Genomic DNA, 22086 nt, shown 5'->3' on the forward strand with positions numbered 1-22086 from the left:
AGTACAAATGGAAGCTATATCGGTTATGCGTGCGATATCGAGTTAAGCCAAAAAAAAAAGAAGAACAAAACAAGGAAAGGTGATCAAAGGTTTGAATGTCAACACACATACAAACGAATTGTATTTCTTTTGAAAAGTATTAAAGAAAGAAAGAAGGAAAGAAGGAAAGAAAGTGCTCTCGTCAGACGTGTAAAAAAATAATTTATACACCTCCTATGCGATCAGTCTGCATCGTTTTGGCCTTTCTGTCCATCCTAAGGGCTTTTTTTTTTTTCTCACATAATTATCTGTTATTTGTTAAACGGCAGGCAAGCTGGGAGTATGACGGTGGCACACGCTGGTCCGGCTAAAGGTTCTGCTACTTCGCCTTCTAGTTCGGTCCATGTTCCTTTCTCCGGGCTGTAGCAGATGGTGGACGACTTGTAGGCTCCCTGAAACAGAGACATGTTTAAGCAAAAATGAATATGAAAAAAAGTCAGATTTGTAACAGCTTTACAGCACTGAGACAGGAATAAATCACCTGAACGCATCCTGTTAAAGGACAACAGTCAACAGCAGGTCGATTATTTTCCAATAACAACACATCTTGGGTTTTATTCCTCTCATACCGAAGAGATTTCCCAACCGTTACAGTTTTTTTTAATTAACTGAAGTGCACATGTTCGTTTTTATCCATTTATAGTTACAAAGCAAGTTATCACTTACGTTATAGCAGCTATATACTGTATAATCGTTCCCTCACCGGAGCACACGTACATGTCCTTATGAATGAGCGTATTAAGCCGCACTGGTGTCAGAGCTGCCGTTATAAAGAATTAATCAACACCTCCAGGCCAATCAGAATGGAGAATTTAACAGTGCTGCGATACAACCTCGTGTGTACTTCCGCTAACATCTTGCCAGATGTCGGTTGCAGTTACCATGCTCCAGCTGTAGCCTCCGACCAGGTAAATGCTGTCGTCCAGCACGGCACAGCCGGGACCGCTGCGGCCCTCCAGTATGGGCGTCTGCAGGATGTTCCACTGATCTCCTTTAGGGTCATAGCATTCCACCAACATCACATCCAGATGAGAGAATCCTACAAGAAAAGACAGAGATGGTTATCATCTTGTAGATGTAGAATCAATCGCTGCACAGGATGGAAAACACTTTTTTTTTGGCTGTTTATTAAAACCAGCAAGACAAAGTCTCACCGTTTAAAAAGTAACATAACATAAAAGTCAAATAACAAAGTATATATATATATATATATATATATATTTGAAGATCATAGAACTAACTTGTTTCTGGGATGTTCGACAACGTTAAACATTCCAATTCTACTATAAATGGATGAGAATTATTATGTGTTGTTTCTTAATAAATAAATAAATAAATAAAGTGTTGGCAAGTTGCTGTGGGACAATGCGAATAAAACACTTCAAGATGTGATGTTATAAAAACTACCCAGTCCTTGATTATTTTCCTGTAACAGAACATCCTGAAGACCCACTTTCCCTAAATTTATTTAGAATTTTTGTTACATAGGGAAGTTAGGTATGACATGGATCATCAATCAGGACATTGTTTTGTACCATGCAAGAGGCTTCATATTTAGATTTTACCTTTTAAGTGATTTCCACCAATAGCGTACAGGCGATCGTTCATGACTGCGAGTGCGTGTATAGCGCGTTTAGTGTTCATGTCCTGTTTCCTGGCCCACACATCCATCACCGGGTCATAGCAGTACAGCCAGGACACATACTCGCCATTATGGACTCCACCTGTATATCATATGTCATACACACACACACACATAACATTTTTTGTCATTAAAACAAGTTTATATATTTTGGGTATTCTGTGGAAAGGTAAAATGTAATTGTTGCCATATGGCAACAACATGCAATAACGGAACTGTGGTATGTGCATTCATGAACTGAAACAGGCCTACATAGGAAAAAAAGACAATGTAGGTCATTTAGAGATTTTTGATTCTGAATATAGAAAAAAAATGTGAAAATGTTGAAAAATGTGTGTTTTCGTTCATAGCTTATACTATATAAAGGCTTTAAGCTCCGCCCACTCTCTCTCTCTCTCTCACACACACACACACACACACACACACACACACAGAGTATATCTATACGTGCTGTGATATTCCCTATGTATATCATAACAAATAAATCAGAAATCACGTTTTTCAGGGATATATGACATGAAAATGATTGTGATGTAGGAGGAGCTTAAAGCCTCCTTCAAAGTTGCTAAGTTTCTGATAATCCAGTGATCATGAGTGGATAAAAGCAAAAACAGTGAAATAAACACTTCTTCATCTGTTGATTTTTGATATTTTCTATTGTGAATGTCGTCAGACGCAATTTATCCACAAATCGGAAATTTCTTTCAGATTCTACCTGCCTTAAACGTGTACAAGGAAGATTTTGAAGGAATTCCGACTCGGCTAAAGACCGACTCACCTGAGATGTAGATTTTCCCGTTATGGACGGCACCGGCGTGGGCTGCAAGAGGTTGGGGAAGAGACGAAACGTAGTTCCATTCGTTAGTCTCCAGGTTGTACGCCTCTACGCTGGACAGATAGCCTGTCTCATTTCTTCCTCCAATGACGTAAAGGTGTTTATCGAGACAGCACGCAAAGAAACTCGCCCTCCTGAAGAACAGATCATTCAGACGGGTCATGTCTGTATAGTAGTCAGTAAAAAAAAGAGAAAGAAACTGTTGCTGACGGTTTTACTTTGTAAACCGTACCTCTCCTGCATCGGAGGCAGCTGGATCCAGCTGTTGAATCTCGGGTCGTATCGGCTTACAAAATTAGTGCTGTGTTTGCCTGCAAAGGAACCAGAATTCATTTACACACCCTGATGTTTGTTTAAAGACGGTTGTACTAGTTGAACAATAATTCATTTCTACAGTCGATATTTTACCATTCGGGTTCCACTGGTCCTCTCCACCTAGTAGCAGAAGAAAGTTCTCCACTTCTACTACACAGTGATGAGCGCTGTTGTAAGGCATTACTGCAAAACAAAGCCATACGAAGAACGATTAAGAACAGCGCTGTTGAATTCTCAGTTCCGATTGGTCAAATAACAGCAGCGCTGACATGTGTATATTAATGTGCTTCTTCTAATATTTCTATAGTAACCGCCAACACAAGGGCTTGTACGTGTTGTTGTTTAACCGAGAAAAAAACTTACAGTGTAATCACTGCTAGGAGATGTTTATGTAGCGTTTATGGAAGGAGTCTCCGGTCTGAGCGTTTTGGAAAGGTAACTTTACACTTCGGTCATTTCAAAAGATAGAAAATGATTGTTTATAGCTACTATAACATAAGGAATAACAGGAACTAACTTGTATCATGAATAATCCGCAACATTAAATGTATCTATAAACAGATAAAAGGTAAGATGTGTTTCGTTGGCAATTTGCTGTGGTATAAGAGGAATAAAACACTTCAGGAGGTGACTTTGCTGTGGTAACAGTAACTCTGCTTCCCTTTGTTGATTACTTTCTTCTACCAGTGCAACACGGACTGTTTTATTCCTTACATATTTACAATAAAACATACCGCAAAAAGAATAACAATCCGTGTGGGTTTACATGTTATGGGAGCTCATTCCCGATATTTCTGTATCTCTGTAGCACGGACTTAAAAATCGCAAAAAGCTACAGCTAAAGCACAGATGTTCTATCAGCGTATTTGAAAACAAAATTACGACATTAATCTGTCTTTAAATGTACATTTTGTTGATCCGCCTCCGTCCAAAATGACCCCCCTTTCGGAACAGAGAGAAATGGTCTCGAGGTGGCAGTCATAATGAGCACGATCGTGTTCACTCAATAAATCTCTGGCCCGTGCCACTGCTGCGTAAATCAGTCGTACGTTAAGAGCCACCTGTCTATCTCTATCATTCATCTCTACTGTCACGTCTCCGCTTCCTGATGGATCGCCGTCGCTGGCAAATTAGACAGCCTTGAATCGCACTTCTTTCATTGACCAAGTCCACAAAGTTCTTGCGAGTGACACGTCGGAGTTACAGCTTGACAAGCTAATACGGCTTTATCTGACGGAGGTGACTGCAGGAGCAGAGGATGAGGCAGCTAATAAAAAGATCATGCAAGGAAACAGGAGAAAATATGGAGGGTGAGTCCACGACTGGCTCTTGCACCTCGTAAAAATGAAACTTTTCAATATTTGAACACTTTCAACATTGTATCTAAGAAAAAAAGTGTACTATTCAATAACTAGGACACAAACACATTTTTTTTTTGAGTAAATGAGTAATGGGGTTGAGTTTTTTTTCCGCATATAATTAGCAAATACACAACATCTGATTATCTAATTTCATTCAGTCTATAATTTTCAGTAGGAGATTTGTACTTTCAAAGTGACTTCACCGGTCAATACCACAATATCAAAATATATTTAAAAAATAACTTTTTTTTTCTTTTTTTTTTTACAGAGCATTAGTGAATATACTTTTCTTCTCAGTGTGATCTATAGGAATTTCTGGATGAAATTAGATTCACTTGTAAATGTGTCACCGCTGTGTTGATTTTTATTTGTGCACAGAAGCTTATAGATAGACTCACTCCTGTGTAGTAGAACTACAAATTTCCCATCTGCAATATGTCACGTTTGCAATATGTTACTCCATGATGTCTTCATATTACCTATCTAACGTCAAATTGTTAGTTATAGTTATATATACATTTAATTATACTTTATGTTACTGTATACACAACCAAAATAAGGGAACAACTTGGATAAATCATAAAAAATCAATACAATTCAAGGTGTAATAGTCATTTCTTACTAGTACAAAAAAAATAATTAAAAAATGTATAAAATGATCAAAAATAATTACTTAAGCCATGGCATCAACATAAGTGTATTATGGAAAACTGTGGTCTGGGCTGGAATGCTTGTTTGTGTTTACACGGGTCTTTTCACAGACGTACCCTTAAATCCCTTCACCCAAAAAAAAAAACCCAAAACAAAACATTAGTACATTAGAATAAAGACTGGTAGCACTTTTACGTAACAGGCTTAACCTTAGTCCAATGTCAAGTGGGCCAGACCAAAAATATCAGTTTACTGACCAATAACACATCAACAATATATATACTGTTAAACTTTACCAAATTTTGTGTCAAGGAATCAATACAAAATAGCCCATAATACTGGATTTCCCTCCAATTCAGTATTATAGGGCTATTTTGTATTGATTCCGTGTTTACAAGGACTCCTTGTTTTATTGTTTACAATTAAAAAAAAAAAGAAGTTGTTGTTTTGGAAAACCGCGTCAAATTTTTTGCTTGCTAATGAAGAATGCTGTATCATTAACACATTTTGTCAGTAGCTGAGTTCATGCTCCTGAGTTTATTGCTCTATTTTACGCCAGTGACTGGCACTTTTTTAATCTGTCAATTCAATTACGCGACTTTTATTTTAGAATACGGATAATAAATTTATTTCATGGGGCGGATTACAACCTCTATCAGACTGGTCCCAGTTCCCGGGCCATGTGTTTGTGTTTGTGTTTGACACCTCAGGTCTAGTGGATAAAATGTGAACACCATCACACATCTACATGAACTCTGGTGGCTTTGCTGATGCTGGGGGCGTGGCTTTGTGTACATGGGTAGAAATGGGAGGCGGAGTCTATACTTCAACTGTTGTACTTCACCTACTTAACCGCCAGAGCTTCAATCTTGATCAATGCACCTTTAAGACAGACGCTTCATTTATACACCGGTCTTTTAAGCTAAATTTAGCTTGCAATATAATATTATGTTTACAGACCGACTTATTTGCGACCTTCAAAATCAATATATTAAACTCATCGTATCCACCAGTTGTTAACTAATTAATCATTAACTGTACCCTGACAAAGAGGACTTGCTCGGCTCCTGCTGGGGTAGATAGCATTTTGAGTACACTAGATGGCACTCACTCCTTTGTGTACAAGGAAGATAAGTCACAGATACAGTCATGTCCATCACGAAACAGCAGAGATTTTTAAAAGCATAAAGTATGTTCTCTCTTTTAGGTGATGGATTAAATGGATTAGTCAGGAGTAAATGTTAAATCTGTAGTACGTTTTTTTTTTGTTTGTTTGTTTTGTTTAGAAAGTAGAATTATTGAGTCTGTAGAGAGAGAAAAATACAATAATATTTACTCAAAGTGTCACCTGTCTTCACAGAAATTATATACATCGTAATACAGTGGTGACAAAAAAAAAACGAGCGTGCCTTGGCCTAAATAAAAAAGGAGAACAAAGCGTGCTCATTTTCTTCATGTGTTTTTATTCTTTACTATGTTTTTAAGGCAGCTAGCTCGCTAACAATGTTTGTTTGGCGCCTGTTCACTTTCCTCACATGATTTTAAGGCAGCTAACTCACTAAAAAATCTTTGATTGGTCTGTGTGTACTTTCTTCAAATGTTTTTAACACAGCTAATTCACTAAAAATGTTTGTTTTGTGTCTGTTCACTTTCCTCACATGATTTTAAAGCAGCTAGCTCGCTAATAATGTTTGTTTTGTGCCTGTTCACTTTCCTCACATGATTTTAAAGCAGCTAGCTCGCTAAAATATGTTTGTTTTGTGTCTGTTCACTTTCCTCACATGATTTTAAAGCAGCTAGCTCGCTAAAAAATGTTTGTTTTGTGTCTGTTCACTTTCCTCACAGGATTTTAAAGCAGCTAGCTCGCTAAAATATGTTTGTTTTGTGTCTGTTCACTTTCCTCACATGATTTTAAAGCAGCTAGTTTGCTAACAATGCTTGTTTTGTGTCTGTTCACTTTCCTCACATGATTTTAAAGCAGCTAGTTTGCTAACAATGCTTGTTTTGTGTCTGTTCACTTTCCTCACATGATTTTAAAGCAGCTAGTTTGCTAACAATGCTTGTTTTGTGTCTGTTCACTTTCCTCACATGATTTTAAAGCAGCTAGTTTGCTAACAATGCTTGTTTTGTGTCTGTTCACTTTCCTCACATGATTTTAAAGCAGCTAGTTTCCTAACAATGCTTGTTTTGTGTCTGTTCACTTTCCTCACATGATTTTAAAGCAGCTAGTTTCCTAACAATGCTTGTTTTGTGTCTGTTCACTTTCCTCACATGATTTTAAGGCAGCTAGTTTGTTAAAATGTTTGGTTTTTGTCTGTTCACATTCCTCACATGATTATAAGGAAGCTAGCTTGCAAACAATGTTTGTTTTGTGTCTGTTCACTATCTTCACATGGTTTTAACGCAGCTAGCTCGCTAAAATGATTGTTTGGTGTCTGTTCACTTTCTTCACATGATTTTAAGGAAGCTAGCTTGCTACCAATGTTTGTTTTATGTCTGTTCACTTTCCTCACAATGTTTTTAGCTAGCTAACTAATATTAGCAGTCTAGCTCACTAACTGCAGGTCTTTGGCTGGCCCTACACTCCAGTGTATCTGATCACTACTTTTTGTTCATTGTTTTGTATTTTAGCTAGCTAGTTTGCTAGTTCTGACTCGCTAGCCCTTATATAACTTCTAACTCACCAGCCTCTCTCTTTATTATTTTTTGAAGTTAACAATACAAACAAAACCAAAAAATAAAACAAGAAAACGCAACTTGTCAGGTTAATGAGAAACCGCAAAGTGTAAACTCCTCTGTCCTGAAGATGTCCGAAAACTTACTGACTGTTACAAAGCTCTGACACTGGAGACTCCTTCCGCAAACGTTACAGAAAACGTATAGAAAACCTTTTTAAACCCGTTTCTGTGACGCGTCTGCTATTCGAGTTCTGTGTACGAGCTGTTACTATAGAAATGATAACGTATTAGAACGAGCACTACTGAGCTGCTCTTATAGAAAATTAATCAACACCTTCTGACCAATCGTGACATATTTCTACCAGAGAGGTCTCCAGATCCTCAATGCACACACCGCCGCTTTAACCACATGATAATATGTTAAGGATGGTTTTTGCGATTGGGACATTTTGAACACCCATAGGCCATCTGACACTCAAAGCTCATTGAAAAAACAAATTATCCTCTAACTCTTTGACCCTGTATATGTTATACTCGTATAGCTAATTCTATATTGAATGTCTGAGTAAACTGGCAATAACCCCCATGGTTCCTATGGGCAAAGCTGTTTTTAATGGGTATAGATATACAGATGTGTATTTGTCATTACTCAGAGAAATGTCCTTTTATATGTTTATCTGCCCTGAGGCGATGAAAAGTACATTACACAAAATGGTGTCTATGTTAGGATTAAAACACTTAAGGGCGTGCTGTTATAGGAAAATAATCATCAACGGCTAATTGGGGTTACTGTTACCACAGTGACGTTTATTTTCCAATAAAAGGCACATCCTCAAGTGTTTTATTCCTTTTACATTGCAGCAATTAAGCAACAATTTGAATTTTGCCTCGCTATAAATGAACGTCACGTTGCCTTATTTACATTGAATGTTCCAGTGATGGAAAACTTAATGTCACAGCTTGACATCTGACTTTTACAAAGCGCTGACACTGGAGACTCTTTCCATCAATGTTAAATAAACATCTTCTTTACAGAAAACTTCACAACAATTATCACCAATTCTACATATTTTAATTGGATATATTTCTTACACTTTTCTTATTTATTTGCGCCCACCATACAAGTCCCTACGTATGAGCTGTTACTATAGAAACAACAAAATAACGTACAGTATTAAAACGAACACGCCGATAGAAACCTGTCAGATTTGTATTTGTTGATATGGTGACATTTCTGTTTACACGGAGATGTTTTTATTTATGGAACATTTATGGAAGGAGTCTCCAGTGTGAGTGCTTCGGAGCAGTCGGGACATTTTCCGACATCTTCACGACAGATGATTTTACGCGCTCTGGTTTCTAGGCAAGAGGCTGTTGAGGTCACGAGTGTTTATAGCTCCTATAACATAAGCGAGAACAGGAACTAACTTGTTTAGCGACCATTCCATAACATTAATTGTGACTAAATTGAAAAAAATATGACATGTCTTTCTTTAACAAATAAAAAATTGTAATCGTTGGCAACTTGCTGAGGTGTAAGAGGAATAAACGAGGAACATTAAGCGTGACTATAATGTGCCACATGATCACGTTATATTCACCATCCATCACACAAGAACATTTTACTCTGTGATAAATTGTTTCATTGTCATCTCTTCACCAAAACGAAATCTGTGTGGGTGTGTGTGTGTGTGTGTGATCATCTGCTGATAAATCCTCAAAAAATCTTCAAATTAAAATTAGTCTTGCTAACAGACTGTTGCAAAAGAAAAAAAGAAGAAGAAGGGGGGGAAAAAAAAAGAAGGGACGCCAGAGCTCCACAATGGTGTGAAGACGAGTCATGCTCTGATTAATAAGGTGCATTAAAAGCGATAGTGATACATCATTACCTCAAGCATCTAAGGAGTTCGAACTTTCTATTTTATCGCGGGACGAGTCTGGGGGTGAGACGTCAGGATCGTTCTGGAAAGGAAAAAGAAACGTTTCCAGGATGGAGATTAGGGCACTCACTTGTTAGGATCTTCCATGTCTTCTTTTCATCGTCGTAGTACTGAACTAGATTACTGGGGAGGCGGTCAGGTCCTGGAGGCAGACCTCCAACCAGCAGCAGCATCCTTTTGTTGGAACGGATTCTGTGGGATCAGAAGGCGGACGCACACGGAGACAGAAAAACAAATCGGGTTTGAGAACGAATAGGTACGGGATATGAAATGTTTTTTGCCTACCGTATGACTTATAATAAATGTATTTCTCTTTCGTTACCATAACTAGATATTTTAAACACTTGATAGCTGTATATACTGTATATACCCAAAAAGTCTACAAAAAAAACTATAAATTCTTAGCTTTTACTATATCATAATGGCATGGTTTTGAACATTATATGAACAAAAATTACTTTTGTACACTTAAAAAAAAGCCTTACCATAGTGTGTCTCGTGACGCTACTGGAAATTTGAATTCTGCATGTGTAATATAGAGTATTAATGCAATATACTCAACGTACAGTGTATGTAGTAATGTATTCAGAATAAGAATCTCACCAGGACTGCACTTCTACTGCATTTTTCACATCTCAGCGAAAAATCTGAATTTTTTTTTTTTCGTCACACAATATTCTTCTTCTTTTCCTTTGTAAAATGTATTCATTTATTTATTTTCAACTAAAGCAGTAGAGCAACCTTAGGTGTTTGTTAGAAAGGCACCAGATAAATCGAGCAAATAAAATAAAATAAAACAAACAAATAAATAAACAAATTTACAATAGTGGTATACTATTGTGGCAATTAGCTAGATATTGCTAGTTTTGAAAAGGCTGGTAAAACATTAAAGAGTGCGAATCTGCAGAGTGGTTGTTGTTGTTTGTTTGTTTTTTCTGAGGGGGAGGGGTTTATTATATACTTTGAATGCGACCCTGCATGTTCGAAAAGCGCTACATAAATAACAGAACGTGTAACATAACGTAACATGATTAGCTAGCGAAATGATAAACAAGTAAAACATAACAGATTGCAGAACCTTTACATAAAATGACCCCTAAACGTGCATTTTGTTCCTGCCATATGATCACTGATCTCACTTAAGCGTTCCGATCCCTTTCAAATATCGTTTCACGTCAGCAAAACAGTGAGGATTTTAAGTCAAAACGTCCCACATGAGCCCAAAATATCTATATGTAGTACGAGGTATGAGGTGAACATAGATATATCCTCAGTTAAATGTGTATTCGATGACGGTTTCCTGTCATGGCCGTCCTGTTACAGGAAATCGGCCTGAGCTAGAACTTCAGATCCAAAACAGAGCTCCAGAGTGATGCGCCGGCGAGGACGTAACGATGAGGTTTCCGTCGTGCAGAGCACATCTGTCTTACCGAACCCTCGTAATCAGCAAACAAGCTTTCTTTTCATTGTAAATTAAATATAGGGTGAAGCCGTGACGTCCATGAAGCATAGCCAGGAGCTCTGTGTGTGGGTTTATATCCCCCACTTCATATATTTCTGTATTTTGTACAGTGCTGGAAATGATGATCAACCTTATTATATGTAATATTGAGTTCTTATGTGTATTACTGGCCTATTTTGAATTGTACAGGTTTAATCCAATCAAAACAAGCCAGCCTATAAATAAAGTTAACTTAGACCCTAATGTGTTCTGTCAGTGGAAAGGTCAGTAAACAGGTTCTAATAAACAGACAAAATATTACTCTGAATATCGAGCCTAATTTAAATTCCTGAAAAGAAATCTGAAATTCCACTTCATCACATACTGTATGTGTGTGTATATGTAATAATAATAATAATAATAATAATATATAGCTTACATTATTGCTATATAGATGTTTACCGTATCATACAGTATGTGATGATGACTGAATGTTCCTGCTTTTCTTCATAGCAAATTCCTCGTTAATTTGTTTACGGATGTCCAAACAAATGATCGTCACAATCGACAGAAGAAAGCCATGGTTACTCCGAGTGCACCATAATGTCACGTAGATTAAATGCTTTTCTGCAAAATGAATTTCCTGATGACTTCCTGAATTTATTCCTTGGTCGTGAGTGTGCGGTGATGACATCACAAAAACCTCCATCAGCAAATGTTAAATGACACGCTGCCTTAATATTGTAAACAAGACCAAAACTATGTTATAAAAATGAGTGGATGATGATAGATATGATAGATAGTATGTTATGGAGCAGTATGGTATGGGCAGTATTTTATGGGGTGGCATATTATGGGGCAGTATGATATGGTGCGGTATTATATGGGCAGTAGGTTATGAGGTAGTATGTTATGGGGCAGTATGATATAGGGCAGTATGTTATGGGGCAGTATGTTATGGGGCAATATGTTATGGAGCAGTATGTTATGGGGCAGTATGTTATGGGGTAGTATTTTATGGAGCAATATGATATAGGGCAGTATGTTATGGAGCAATATGATATAGGGCAGTATGTTATGGGGTAGTATTTTATGGAGCACTATGATATGGGGCATTATGTTATGGGGCATTATGTTATGGGGCAGTATGTTATGGAGTAGTATGATATGGGCAGTATGTTATGGGGCAGTATGTTATGGGGTAGTATTTTATGGAGCACTATGATATAAGGCACTATGATATAGGGCAGTATGTTATGGGGCAGTATGATATAGGGCAGCATGTTATGGGGCAGTATGTTATGGGGTAGTATTTTATGGAGCACTATGATATAGGGCACTATGATATAGGGCAGTATGTTATGGGGCAGTATGGTAAGGGGCAGTATGGTAAGGGGCAGTATGTTATGGGGCAGTATGTTATGGGGTAGTATTTTATGGAGCACTATGATATAGGGCACTATGATATAGGGCAGTATGTTATGGGGCAGTATGGTAAGGGGCAGTATGGTAAGGGGCAGTATGTTATGGGGCAGTATGTTATGGGGTAGTATTTTATGGAGCAATATGATATAGGGCAGTATGTTATGGAGCAATATGATATAGGGCAGTATGTTATGGGGTAGTATTTTATGGAGCACTATGATATAGCGCACTATGATATAGGGCAGTATGATATAGGGCAGTATGTTATGGGGCAGTATGTTATGGGGCAGTATGATATGGGGCAGTATGATATGGGGCAGTATGTTATGGGGTAGTATTTTATGGAGCAGTATGTTATGGAGCAGTATGTTATGGGGCATTATGTTATGGGGCAGTATGTTATGGGGCAGTATGTTATGGAGCAGTATGTTATGGGGAAGTATGTTATGGAGCAGTATGTTATGGGGCAGTATGTTATGGGGCAGTATGTTATGGAGCATTATGTTATGGGGCAGTATGTTATGGAGCAGTATGTTATGGGGCAGTATGTTACGGGGCAGTATGTTATGGGGCAGTATGTCATGGGGCAGTATGTCATGGAGCAGTATGTCATGGAGCAGTATGTTATGGGGCAGTATGTTATGGAGCAGTATGTTATGGAGCAGTATGTTATGGAGTAGTATGATATGGGCAGTATGTTATGGGGCAGTATGATATGGGGCATTATGTTATGGAGCATTATGTTATGGGGCAGTATGTTATGGGGCATTATGTTATGGGGCAGTATGTTATGAGGCAGTATGTTATGGGGCAGTATGTTATGAGGCAGTATGTTATGGGGCATTATGTTATGGGGCAGTATGTTATGGAGCAGTATGTTATGGAGCAGTATGTTATGGAGCAGTATGATATGGGCAGTATGTTATGGAGCATTATGTTATGGGGCAGTATGTTATGGGGCAGTATGTTATGGAGTAGTATGATATGGGCAGTATTTTATGGAACAGTATGATATAGGGCAGTATGTTATGGGGCAGTATGTTATGGGGCAGTATGTTATGGGGTAGTATTTTATGGAGCAATATGATATAGGGCAGTATGTTATGGAGCAATATGATATAGGGCAGTATGTTATGGGGTAGTATTTTATGGAGCACTATGATATAGCGCACTATGATATAGGGCAGTATGATATAGGGCAGTATGTTATGGGGCAGTATGTTATGGGGCAGTATGATATGGGGCAGTATGATATGGGGCAGTATGTTATGGGGTAGTATTTTATGGAGCAGTATGTTATGGAGCAGTATGTTATGGAGCAGTATGTTATGGGGCATTATGTTATGGGGCAGTATGTTATGGGGCAGTATGTTATGGGGCAGTATGTTATGGAGCAGTATGTTATGGGGCAGTATGTTATGGAGCAGTATGTTATGGGGCAGTATGTTATGGAGCAGTATGTTATGGAGCATTATGTTATGGGGCAGTATGTTATGGGGCAGTATGTTATGGGGCATTATGTTATGGGGCAGTATGTTATGAGGCAGTATGTTATGGGGCAGTATGTTATGGGGCAGTATGTTATGGAGCAGTATGTTATGGAGCAGTATGTCATGGAGCAGTATGATATGGGCAGTATGTTATGGAGCATTATGTTATGGAGCAGTATGATATAGGGCAGTATGTTATGGGGCAGTATTTTATGGAGCAGTATGTTATGGAGCAGTATGTTATGGAGCAGTATGTTATGGGGCATTATGTTATGGGGCAGTATGTTATGGGGCAGTATGTTATGGGGCAGTATGTTATGGAGCAGTATGTTATGGGGCAGTATGTTATGGGGCAGTATGTTATGGAGCATTATGTTATGGGGCAGTATGTTATGGAGCAGTATGTTATGGGGCAGTATGTTATGGGGCAGTATGTTATGGGGCAGTATGTCATGGGGCAGTATGTCATGGAGCAGTATGTCATGGAGCAGTATGTTATGGGGCAGTATGTTATGGAGCAGTATGTTATGGAGCAGTATGTTATGGAGCAGTATGATATGGGCAGTATGATATGGGGCATTATGTTATGGAGCATTATGTTATGGGGCAGTATGTTATGGGGCATTATGTTATGGGGCAGTATGTTATGAGGCAGTATGTTATGGGGCAGTATGTTATGGGGCAGTATGTTATGGAGCAGTATGTTATGGAGCAGTATGTCATGGAGCAGTATGATATGGGCAGTATGTTATGGAGCATTATGTTATGGAGCAGTATGATATAGGGCAGTATGTTATGGGGCAGTATTTTATGGAGCAGTACGATATGGGCAGTATGTTATGGGCAGTATGTTATGGGGCAGTATTTTATGGAGCAGTACGATATGGGCAGTATGTTATGGGCAGTATGTTATGGGGCAGTATTTTATGGAGCAGTACGATATGGGCAGTATGTTATGGGGCAGTATGTTATGGGGTAGTATTTTATGGAACAGTATGATATGGGCAGTATGTTATGGGGCAGTATGTTATGGGGTAGTATTTTATGGAACAGTATGATATGGGCAGTATGTTATGGGGCAGTATGTTATGGGGTAGTATTTTATGGAACAGTATGATATGGGCAGTATGTTATGGGGCATTATGTTATGGGGTAGTATTTTATGGAGCAGTATGATATGGGCAGTATGTTATGGGGCAGTATGTTATGGGGTAGTATTTTATGGAGCAGTACGATATGGGCAGTATGTTATGGGGCAGTATGTTAACACAATCTTTATGATGTATATGATTGAAGCATGCAGGTACCTGCTGGCTGTGGTCTGTCTGCAGTGCTGTCTGAAGGGCATCAGGTGGTAGTTCATGGCATCAAGCAGGAGCTTCTGGCACACGGGGTCGCTCCTCATGAAGTCCACGGACTGCACCCTCTCGACGAGCTCGGGGGCCGGGATGAGGGCGAAGCGGAGGCGCTTCATCAAGTCCGGCGCGTAGTGCATCCTGGTCTCGCGGTCGTGCTCCAGCCACAGGACGGACATCTGGAACAGCGCGAGCTCGGACTCGACGGGCGGCGGCAGCGCGTCCAGCATGGCGCACATCTCCTCGAAGTTGAGGAGCAGCACGTCCTCGACGAGGTACTTGTTGGCCAGCTTCTTGGTCTCGTCCAGGCCGTGGAGCGCGGCGATCTTGCAGATCTGCTTGTAGTTCTGGACGGAGATCTGGTCGTTCAGGAACTGCACGCTCAGCTTGGTGACCTGCGGGATGTTGAGGATCTTGCTGACCGAGAGCACCTCCTCGACCGTGTCCAGCGAGAGTGTGACGTTGGCCGTGTACAGGTACTCGAGGACCAAGCGCAGCCCGATGGACGAGCAGCCCTGCAGCACCAGGTTGCTGATGGAGCGCGGGCTGGCCAGGAGCTTCTCATCCGGGGACGACGACGGGGTTCCGCCGCTGCTTTGATCCTTTCCAGCGAGCGGCTCATTGCTGAGCGCGTGTGACGCAGAGAACAGGGACCTGAAGTACTGCGAGCAGGACGCGAGCACGGCTTTGTGGCAGTGGAACTGCTGTCCCTGAGCTGTGAGGGTCACGTCGCAGAAGAGCTGCTTCCTCCACAGCAGGTTGAGCCCGTGCAGCAGCGTGTCGCTGTGTGTCGGGTCAAACGTAGACGTCCGGTCGCCCGATCTGGACATGACTTGGGAGCCGCTCGCACCTCCTACAAGCAAACAATGCCGGAGCCATTTATCTTCTTCTGAATAATAGCGCAATCCCTGGACTTTCCGTCACCTCTAAAAAGCTAGAACACTGCTTTATTTATTTATGTTTTTTTTTCTTTTCCTTCTCCTCCTCTCTTTGGTAAAGCCTATTTTGCACGAACGAGATTAAAGACGCTGCGTATTGGAGCGCAAAACCCAAGGCAAGGCATGCTCACTGTATAGACTCAAGGTTTGCTATCCGATCACGTTGCCTCGCACACACTTTCTCTCTCTCTCTCTCTCTCACTCTCGCTCACACACACACACACTCACACACACCACGTAGCCTACACAGGCATTTACATTTACACCAGCTAGCTACTGTATGTGCGCATCCTGAAAGCCTTGATACAAAAGCAATTAGTATCCGGCGACCATCATCCAAATCCGCGGCTGCGCCTTTTCCCCAACAGCCCCCCCTCCCTGTTCCCCAAACCGACTCGCAAACGGAAATAAACACCCTTTCTGTTCTCCCTCTAATCGACGTTTTTTTTTTGCTGGTGAACTTGAGCCTGAACGCGGTGTGTCCGTCCACCTCGCTCGCACCGCCGTGCGTAAGTATCTCTAGGATCCGGCGTTCCGACGCGGAGACGAGCCAAACTTACCTTGAGTTTACGCGGAGAAAACAAAAGTATCCCCAGATCCTTAAGCTGTATGTATCGCTCACAGCACTTTGTCTTTGTTCTCGTCCTTTTCTTCTTTTTTTTTTATTTAAAAAAAAAAATCCCTTCTTCTTCTTCTTCTTCTTTCCCCCCCTTCTTCTTCTTAAAGTCCTATAGACTCGATGCGCAATTGCCGCGTATTTCCTTTCCTTTTTTTTTCCTTTTTTCTTTATTATTACGCGTGCGTCTGAATTAAAACTAAACTAAGAAGTGTGCTGAGTGCTGAGAAAGAGAGAGAAAGAGAGAGAAAGAGAGAGAGAGAGAAAGAGAGAGAAAGAGAGAGCCGTGCTTTCTGCAAGAGAAGAAGAAGAAGAAGAAATATACGTGTGACAAATTATGCTACCAAGAAACAACACATCATTATCCTTGGGCCTGGGGCTCAGTGAGTCGTAACGAGAGTAATAGGAAATCCACGGTTGGGGAGAGAAACGGTCGCGCATGGCCGGCGGAGAGAGACCATGCAGGGCTATGGATGCTAGAGAGACGGGCAAAATTATGGCTCAAGGCTATTGTAAAAACTGTCGAGCGTAAATGACTGCGATTTCAAACATCTATGGAGAGAGAGGAGGGGAAAAAAAAGGAGGAAAGACAAAAAAAGAGTGAGATAGAAGGGAAAAAAGCGAGGGTTTTTTTTTTTTTTTGCGCCTCGCCGTTATGGAGAGAACCGTCAAGTTTTAGTGCGCATTGCTAATTAGTCAATTTCTCTGTGCCTTCACAGCCCGACGGCTTTGCTGCTGAGCTGAAACTGCTAATTTCTGGGAGCAGCCTTTTTTTTTTTTTTTTTTTGTTGGCTGAGAACGGGATGGATGAATGGCTTGTCTCGCACAAATGACAAAAAGCCCCTGCCTTAATCTCCATCGCCAAAATACCCCCCACACCCCACCACCTCATCCCTCTCTTCTTCTTCTTGTACTTCTACTTCTTTTTGTGTGTGTGTGTGTGTGTGTGTGTGTGTGAGTCCTTCAAAAGGAGACACCTGAGGTCCTGCAAAACTTCAGGACCTCAGGTATCTGCATCAAACACAAAATAATATTCAGTCGTATTTAAATCCCAAATATTCGTAAGATATCTTGACTAATTCAACGGCTGCACTAATGTCTCACAGCCTTGGAGAAAATCAGAGGGTTTGTTGTTGTTGTTGTTGTTGTTGTTTTTCCCAGTAAATAGACAGTGGTGGTTGACGTCATGAAGTGTTTTATTCCTTTTATACCGCAGTAGTTTGTCATCGAGTGCAATTTTTAGGTATTAAAGAATGACACTTTATATAGAATATGATAATATGTATTATTAACAATATCTTAATGTATAATTGGCAAAATACCCTCAATGCCTTACCCTGCTATTCTTCTTCTTCTTCTTCTTCTTCTTCTGCGAGTCCTTCAAAAGGAGAACCTCGAAGCAGACTTTACTCCTTCATCAGCATCAAACACAAAATATATTCAGAAATGTAAGCCCAAATATTCATAATTACTTTGGAAGCAGCTATCCGGAGTATAATAACCCCCCCCCCCACACACACACACACACACACCCCTCCCACCACTAATATCTACAGTAAACATTGGTGGTGGTCGAGTTAAATTTTTGTTTATTAAAGGATGACACTTTAATCTACATTGGCAGAATACCCCCCCAACCGCCCCCTCCTTTTTTTGTTGTTGTTCTTCTTGTTGCTAGTTCTTCAAAAGACACAGAAAGAGGTCCTTGAAGTCCTGCAAACTTTACTCCTGCATCAGCATCAAACGCGAAACATATTTAGAAACGATTTATTACCATTTACGTGTACAATCTGTGACATGCCTTTCCCACCCCAAAAAAAAAATGAATATCTACAAACTTTGTATGAAATGAAAAATAATAATAATAGTAATAATAATAATCCAGTGCGACGAAAGTGCACGTGTGAACTCACGACGTAAGCGATATGCGATCACGTGTGAAAAATAAACGCACGTGATGAAACGTCACGTGCGAACGTTAAAAAAAGAAAAAGAAAAAAAAAGACAAATCCGTTCGAAATAGTGAACGCATCATTCTCTGCGTGGAAAAATCAAATCAATACGTGAAATGAACACGTGCAGCAAATAAAAACCCATGCAGTTGTGCGGAGAATAAACGTGTAAATGTGACGTGTCTAAAGAACGTACGTATATATATAATTATATATATATAATTTTTTATTATATTATTATCGTAAACTGTCTCATCATAATCAACATGCGCTACAATGAATATTGTAGTAATTTGCATAATTGAGTTATTGAAGCTATTGTCAGCCTGTAGGATTTGGGGTGTTTATTGCCCAAAACATTGCGATCAGGTGTATCCGAAAGTTGTTGTTGTTTTTTTTTTTTTTTTTGCTCTATTGGTGTTAGTATGTGAGGGAACTTAGACATGCAACAAGTTTTTTTAAAAAATGTAGCTATTAAATCAAAAGCTATGATTTCTGGTCGTTTTCCTAACACCTATTAAAAAAAAAAAAAAAAAAAAGGGTTTTATAAATCCACACTCTGGTCATAGTGTCATAGCTCGTAACCAGTGGAACGCAGCAGGCGAAAATTGATATGCTATCAGCCAATTCTCCGTTGACTTGTTAGACCATCTGAGATGGCCATCTCTCCGAGCGTTTAAGCTCCGTCTAGCGCCTCGGTTCTCCTGAGGCCCGTGGACTCGAGATGGCGGGGCATTCCGGGTGTGCGCCGTGTTACGCCGGGGCGTCGAGTGAGTCTCATCATGTTAAAAGCGGAGACTGTGGACTTAATTAAACCCTTAGAGACTGCAAATCACCGAGAACATTTACAACTCTCTCTTCCCCCTCGGTTAAAAACCCGACTCTTATTTATCGCCAGCGTTACACATGTAATGCTCGTGAGTGGAGGATCCGGTCCGGTTCGTACTCCAGACTGAGACAGAGCGGCGTGATCGTCATCGCTATACGCACGTACGCCTGTAATACATCTCCGCGCACACATAACTATAGCCTACATTTACCTCAACGATAGGATTAGCGACCTATTGGCTAATTCACATCAGATATGTGAGGAATAAAACACTGCGTCATGTTATAGGAACATGATCAACAATCAAACAAAAAAAAAAAAAAAAGAAAGACATCTATATCTTGAAAACCTATTACAAGATCACAATAAACTAAATATAAGATCCATTCATTAACTCATTTCAAGCTTGAATTAATCTGTTCTATTGGCTAATTTCAAGCATTTATTTCTAGAAGGAAGCGAAATGATCATTTAAAGCTTGAAATGTGCGAAAGCATCTAAAAACAGGCCTTAGATGAGAAATTCGCCCATGTTCAAGACAGGATATCTTTTTGATGATTTTCTTATAACGCCACATCCCAAAGTGTGTAAATCCTAAATTTACCAAAATGACGACATTTAACATTGTGTAACAAGTTAGTTCCTGGAACATCAGTAAGGAAATGACTGATAATGAGAACTAACCTGATTCGCGGATGCTCCGTGACGTTAAAGTAAACATAAACGGATAAAAAATTATGACGGCGTGCGTTTTTTTGGCAAATCGTAAGAGGAATAAAACACTTCGGTATCATGCCGCTGTAGGAAAATATTCAACTTCAGGGTGGGAACAGTAACCGGGACTAAACCCGTCGTTGATTATTTTCCGATAACAGCGTGCCTCCAAGTGTCTGATTCCATACTAAGTAGTCATTTGGGTTATTTGGAGGTGTCTGAGGCGGTAGACGAACATTTAATTCAATATCCAGAACATTCTATAATACATGAAATACAACTCATTTCGAAACCTTCCCCATGGAGGAATGTAAAAGATAACCCTAGCTAGTTTTAGTTTACGACACATCGTGTCAAGGTGATGAACAGGAAGTGCGTTCTATAAAGCAATACTCGTTTCAAACAAATAATTGAGAATATTATTCACTCTATATTTCAGTAATCCGTATCACCTTTTTAGAAACCTATATCTTTATTTTAACAGAGGAAATTTTTTATTTAAAAAAAGAAAACAACCGAGGTAACACATCCTGGAAAACTAGAAAGAGAGAGAGAGAGAGAGAGAGAGAGGAGCGTAGAAGGAGTGAAAGTTAGTAGCTGAAACTCCTCCAAGCATATTTCCTTTGGTTGGCTGCAGTGGGGAGAGTATGCTAAGATAGAAAGTATTATTTTCCTAAATGGAAGGTGTCAGATGGTCACGCTGGGGTGATCGGCTGTTCAAGATCACCGCTTCCCATCTGCAATTTGTGACGTGTGAAAGATTCAGCCCAAATGTGCTCACAAACTGGAAATCCGCAGCACTTTTTCTTATCGGCGCCGAGCAAGATAACCAGGTGCTTTACAGATCAGGGAACAGATCATATTAATATCACGGAGCGCTGCGATATCATCTTGTTTGTAAAAATATTTTTTGCTAACTAAATGTGGTGCAATGACGACGTTCAGAAAGTAGCTTTTTGTGTAAGAAGTTGGCGGCGTTTTTTTTTTTATTTTTATTTTATTTTATATTTATTTATTTTTAAATCGTATATTACAGCCTTCAGACACTTGAGTTCTGTGGAAAAGCCTGAGCTTTAATAGTGTGGATTTTTCACAGCCTCTAGTATGTTAGGATTGTTAAAAGATGCTCCCAGTTATTTCTACACAATCCCTCCTTTACGGCATAAATCCATGTTTATTCCGTGCAAATGATCTGTGTGCTTTATGCTGTATTTGTAGCCTAACACGCCACTTAGTCCTTTGTGCGCAGCAGCATGTTAGTAATAATAGCCGAATAGAAAATATCTGAATAGAAAATATCCTTAGCATTTATAGATTCGTGTCAGTTAGAGCAGAGATGAAGACAGATGAGATGTGTATCAGTATTGGTAATCATTTCAGAGGTGCCAACATTGCTAACTAGGAAATCCGAGCAAAATAGAGAGAAAAACCTAATTTTACATTAAAAAAAAAACAACTCTGAATTTTTTTGAAACTTTGAAACTCAAAATATTTTTTTTTAATCACAAAAAAATCAGAATTTTACTGCAAAAATACAAACAAATAGAAATTGATCACAAAACCCCAGAAATGTACCACAAGAAAACTTATTTTAACAAAACAAAATTTTACAACAAACAAAACAGAATTTTACTACAAATACTCATAAATTTACCACAAGAAAACTTATTTTACAACAAACAAAACAGAATTTTACTCGTAAAACCTTGAATTCTACTACAAAAACAAACATATTTACCACAAAACCCCCAGAATGCTATCATTAAAAAAAACCAGAATTTTCCTACAAAAACCCCAGAGGTTTACCACAGAAACCCCAGAACTTTGCACAAAAATAAAGTCGTACCAATAATAAAAAAAAAACA

At 39.5% G+C, this 22086-nt stretch overlaps 1 protein-coding gene across 1 annotated transcript; it reads right to left on the minus strand.

Moving 5' to 3' along the window:
- Positions 1 to 56: 56 nt before the first annotated feature.
- On the minus strand, positions 57 to 16080 carry klhl14 (kelch-like family member 14). The gene is made up of 8 exons (XM_053653825.1): positions 15125 to 16080; positions 9532 to 9653; positions 2925 to 3014; positions 2749 to 2827; positions 2460 to 2650; positions 1605 to 1763; positions 921 to 1078; positions 57 to 431 (listed from the first exon to the last, which is right to left on the minus strand). Exons 1-8 carry the CDS (start codon positions 16000 to 16002, stop codon positions 291 to 293), a joined length of 1818 nt encoding a protein of 605 aa, XP_053509800.1. The 5' UTR covers positions 16003 to 16080; the 3' UTR covers positions 57 to 290.
- Positions 16081 to 22086: the final 6006 nt, after the last annotated feature.

This window comes from Ictalurus furcatus, chromosome 1 (assembly GCF_023375685.1).
Source record: "Ictalurus furcatus strain D&B chromosome 1, Billie_1.0, whole genome shotgun sequence".
Taxonomy (NCBI): domain Eukaryota; kingdom Metazoa; phylum Chordata; class Actinopteri; order Siluriformes; family Ictaluridae; genus Ictalurus; species Ictalurus furcatus.

Bases quoted from the DNA above. Each gene is read 5' to 3' on its own strand.
- klhl14 (XM_053653825.1), bottom strand. From the start codon at position 16,002: ATGTCCAGATCGGGCGACCGGACGTCTACGTTTGACCCGACACACAGC. The intron at 2,828-2,924 runs GTAAAATATCGA...GTTCCTTTGCAG, and splicing joins GGACCAGTGGAACCCGAATG to GCAAACACAGCACTAATTTT. The intron at 1,764-2,459 runs GTGAGTCGGTCT...TATGATATACAG, and splicing joins CGGGAAAATCTACATCTCAG to GTGGAGTCCATAATGGCGAG.